The sequence below is a fragment of the Alnus glutinosa genome, chromosome 1 (genome assembly GCF_958979055.1).
Source record: "Alnus glutinosa chromosome 1, dhAlnGlut1.1, whole genome shotgun sequence".
Taxonomy (NCBI): domain Eukaryota; kingdom Viridiplantae; phylum Streptophyta; class Magnoliopsida; order Fagales; family Betulaceae; genus Alnus; species Alnus glutinosa.
Window position 1 is genome coordinate 39,375,561 of NC_084886.1, and position 5,012 is coordinate 39,380,572.

The 5,012-nt window shown below is 38.3% G+C and overlaps 1 protein-coding gene across 1 annotated transcript; it reads left to right on the plus strand.

Annotated features, from left to right (window-relative positions):
• The first annotated feature begins 1,044 nt into the window (after positions 1-1,044).
• On the plus strand, positions 1,045-2,431 carry LOC133880813 (RING-H2 finger protein ATL2). The gene has a single exon (XM_062319785.1). It carries the CDS (start codon positions 1,232-1,234, stop codon positions 2,117-2,119), a length of 888 nt encoding a protein of 295 aa, XP_062175769.1. The 5' UTR covers positions 1,045-1,231; the 3' UTR covers positions 2,120-2,431.
• Positions 2,432-5,012: the final 2,581 nt, after the last annotated feature.

Below are 5,012 nucleotides of genomic sequence, written 5' to 3' on the forward strand. Positions count from 1 at the left end.
AAAGGATAACTATCCCGAGGATTCCTAATCTAAATCGTAGAGATCTCCAAATAATAAATAACACTCCCAATTTTATTCTCACCTCAGCAGTTTCTCGTGCTGTGATGCTCACATTTCTCACGTCCATGTAGATCTATCCCAATCCCTAACATTTTTCTAACCTAATGTTACCACATCAAAATTTTACTCTATTTTATAAGTGAGAAAAAAAATACAGAAATCATATAATTTGAACTGTTTGTCTAAAAAAATGAAAGATTTTTTTTTTTTTTTTAAAAAAAAAAGAATACTTATAACTTCTGATCTTTCATCACTTTTACAATTAAGTACTTAAATAGTCAAACTTTAAAAATTGTCAATTTAGGGTATCCATCTTTCAATTTGAATTATAAGTTAGAATTTTTCGTTAAATTTTATCAAAATACCATTGAGATTTTTCTTTTCTTTTCTTTTTAAATATAAAAATTGTTAAAGATTTGGCATGGACATTTTTACAAATTTCATTAAATTCTGACCGATACTTAAATCCTTAAAAAAAAAAATTTCCTAAAACCAAAAAGAAGAATATTTTAAAAAATTTGAGAACCCGTAACATTTTACTAACCGAATGTTTACCACGTCAAAATTTATCACATTTTACTATATTTTGGAAGTGAGAAAACACTGATATCATATTATTTGAACTGTCAAATGACTCAAATCTAAAAAAAATGATAGAAATTTAAAAAAATTATAAATAACAAAGTATATTAAGAATTATAGAGAATTTCAATCCCACCTGACCCACGGATGGTTTGCAAATTTGTGAAATAGGATGCAACCCACTTAAATAGTTAAATTCTACAGTAAACAGAGAAATTCCGAGTGACCAATTGAGAATCAGAAAAATGTCTTCTCTGCGACCGACTCACTGGCTTTCCAAAAGTCAAAACACGGAACACGGAACACGGAACAAAAAAAAAACCAGTAAATAGAGGAAAATATGAAGGGTAGTTGAGTCAATTGTAAAGGAAAACCGCGTCAAGAGGGGCGTCTGGTAGACTGGAATAGGAGCAGCGAGTGGAAAAAACTACCCATACGCCATAGAGCTCCTACTCTGAAACCCTCAAGAACCTTCCCCACTCTCTCATCTCTCTCAAGTCTCAACCCAATAATATAACCCCCTCTCGCTCTCTCAAACCCAAATTCTCTCTCTCTCTCTCTCTCTCTGTGTCTCAGTAAGCGGAGCACAATGAGCAGCGGTCATCCTCCTGGTCTGCATCAACCTGGCCTGTCAGAGGAAAGTCCAAGCTACGAGCTGAGCGGGAGGATAATGCTGACCGCGATAGTGATACTCTTCTTCGTGGTCATCCTCATGGTCTGCCTCCACCTCTACGCGCGCTGGTACCTCGTCCGCGCGCGCCGCCGCCAAATCCGACGCCACCGACGCCGCACCAACCTCGTCTTTTACATGGACTCTGCCAACCCCGACTCGGCCGCCACCGGCACAGCTCCCACGCGCGGCCTCGACGCGTCCGTCCTCAAGTCCATCCCGATCTTCGTCTACTCCTCCAAGACCCACCCGGACCCGACTCCGGAGTGCGCCGTTTGCCTCTCCGAATTCGAAGAGAACGAAACGGGTCGGACCCTCCCCAAGTGCCGCCACAGCTTCCACATCGAGTGCATCGACATGTGGTTCCACTCCCACTCCACTTGCCCGCTCTGCCGGACCCAGGTCGAACCCTGCTCAGCACCCGAAAATCCGGCTGAATTTGTTATCTCGGTGGTCGACCCGGCGGCAAACGAACCGGGTTCGAGTTCCGGGCTTTGCTCGGACTGTGAACACGAGGAGGGACAAGTGGGTCCGGCCTCGTCGTCGATCGCGGCCAGAAGGAAGCCCATCGAGCTCGCGGGCGTGTCCATAGAGGTCCCGAGACGGAACGAGAACTTCAGGGACGAGTCTGACTCGCCGGCAGGTCAGAGCGGGTTCAGGTCGCCGATGAGTCGCATGTTGTCATTTACTAGGATTCTCAGCAGAGACAGACGAGCGAGCACGTCGCCGACCTCGGATATTGAGCAAGGAAATGACGAGACTCGGCAAACTCAGGTAGACCCGGGGCGACTCAGTATGTTAAAGTGAGTTGACTCGGGCGCTTTGATCTCTTCGAGGTTTGAGGAAAAGACATTCGGTTTCGGCGACTGTCAGTCAGTAGTCTCTTGTCTCTAGGTTATTGGTGGGGATTTTTGGACGTACACGTGGCGATATTCTATTTACTCTAGATTTCCCTCGCAGCCTTGGGTTGACTGGGAATGTTTGACCAGTGTATATATAGTTACCACTATATTGTTTTTACCACTTACAATCGCATTTGATTGATATTTTCTTTCTTTTCTTATTTCTCGGAAAATAATTGAAGATCTTCTACCCGTTAATACTGGGTGTTTTACGTCATTGTTTCCTGCTCGGTTTTAAATTTAGAAATAAAGAAACTAGTATTATTGTTATTAGGGGCTGGCTGCCCCTCATTGCGTCATTAACATTAATGCCACGTTTTAATCGACAATTGGTTTGGTTGAAATGGAGATCTACGTGTATGGACCATTAATTTTGGACTAATAACTTGTCTCACTGATCTTCAAGACCAAAAAATATTAGTTTGGTACAAATGCAGAACAACTAAATGAAATTAAGAGCAAAGCATCATGTGTTATACTAGAAACACGTGGAGCGGATCCCATTATTTTGTCTGAGAATAAAGATCGGTTCCCGGATAGAAATTAAGTCTTATATTTACGTCTCTCGATAGGACTATAACTCCGATATGTAACCCGCCAACACGAGAATCACCCCTAATTGGCTAATTCCCGGTAAACCCTATCCAAATAATGACCAAATTTTCCAACCTGCTCAACCAAAATTATCGCTAACTAAACCGAAGGATATGAGTTGACTTGTTCACATTTATTGTTGGGTTAACTTGGTTGCAATTGCAAAACCTGACCAATTAAGTCTTCCCTCAATTCAGTGGCCCTGCCCCTGTGTGAAAACAACGATTTCGTTAAACTGTGGGCACATACCGCACGCGTTTCGTTTCTGGTACTGGTCACAATAATTGTATTTGTCTTCCCCTCCCCACCTCAATCGATCAACTAATTAAGGCAGGAAAGGAATGGCATTTTGGGAAACTCAAATAGTCCCTTTTGCCTAAACCCAACGGCACGCCAAATTTGATCCCCACACGTCTTGAAATACTCTTTTTTTTTTTTATTTTCTCTCTTACGTTTGTTTAGGGATTCCAATTTCCAATCCTCACGGTCACGTTCACTGATAGGGATGAGGCGGACGCCTCCTCCTCCTCCTCTTTATTCTTTTGAAAAATTACAGTTTAATCCCTTAGATTGCTCGTCATTTTACAAGTAGTCCTACCAACTTTTAAAAACATTTCAAAAAGGAATTTGATTCTTGTACAACACCAATACAACAACTGCACAACAACCCCTCACATGATGGTGGGCCTCAGTATGTGGGACCCACCCTCATGTGAGGAATTATTGTACAGTTGTTATATTGGTGTTGTAAATCTAACATTTTTCCTTCAAAAAGGTATATTTTGTCAAAATATACTTATAATATTCCTGCCACATGTCATTTTCAATTAAAAAAAAAACCTAAAATTTTATTTTTTAATAAAAAAAAATTATAATATCTCAATCACGTGCCATTTTCAAACTTTTATTATTATTATTATTTAATTGAAACATGACACGTGACAGGAGTATTATATGCATATTTCGAGAAAATATGTATTTTTGAAACATTTTGATAATTTGAAGGATCAGATCCGAGCATTGAAAGTATACGAGACTACTTGCAAAACAGTAGGCAATTTAAAAAGTTAAACTGTAGTTTTTCCTTTTTTTTTTCACAGGGAAATTATTATTTAAGAGACTATTATTTTATAATAATTAAAATGACATTGGCATAAAAACTATTATTATTGTAGGTGTGAAAAGGAGTGAAGTAAGTGAAACTGAAATTGTGGATTTGACTTAAACCACCGCGATGTGAGGACACGTCGGACAAGGAGACTAAGAAAACAAATAATAAATAATTATCTAACATAATTTGTATTAAGACCATGTGAAAAGTGTTTAATCATAGATTAATTTGAATTTAGAGCGTTGTCATAAAGCCATATAGCAGAGTGGGGCCAGTTTGAAATGCGTAGTTGTTGGGAGCCACGTAAGTTAACAGACTTTTAGTCATCTAAAAGTTGATGACTGCTGGCAGTTGCGTTGGACTTTTCTACTATTATTCCTATTCTCATCACAATTATTTATGGAAGAATAATGATTCAATGCCACCTAAATATACAACTTTTCACCGCTTTACCTATGTGGCAAGGTGGTCCCCCACAACTTTTTGAGTTTTTTTATTTTTTTAAAATAAATTAAAGTGGGGGACCACCTTGCCACATAGACAAGGTGGTGAAAAGTTGTATATTTAGGTGGTAGTGAATCACTACTCTTTATGGAATGCATCAAAGAATTATTTCGGTGGATTTGAGAGAATTCGAATAAGTGATTGTGAGATATTATTTATAAGACTTGTCTAACCAGTTAACAATTAAACTGTCCAACTATTTATCCGGTCAGATGAGTCTCGTAAGTAACCGAATAATATTTTTTGCATAACTTTTACACAATTATAACAACTTTTTTTTAAGATTAACCATTGGATATTTATGGCTCACATGTAGAAAAACAAATCTAATGGTTAATCTTTAAAAATAAAAATTGTTAAAGTTGTATAAAAAATTTATTTTAAATAGTCTCTTACAATTACCTTCTTTATTTTTTTTTAAATTCGATTGAATAATTATAAGGATCTTGACGCATTTATCATCGTAGACTAACTTCCCACCTTTTATGAGTGCATGTAAACAAGAAATTTGAATTTAACACCAAAAAAGATATTGGTGTTGAAAAGTCTAACATCTTTTGTTCTTTTTATAAAGTGCACATGAAAGCTT

Coding starts and splice junctions, on each gene's coding strand:
- LOC133880813 (XM_062319785.1), top strand. CDS start 1,232: ATGAGCAGCGGTCATCCTCCTGGTCTGCATCAACCTGGCCTGTCAGAG.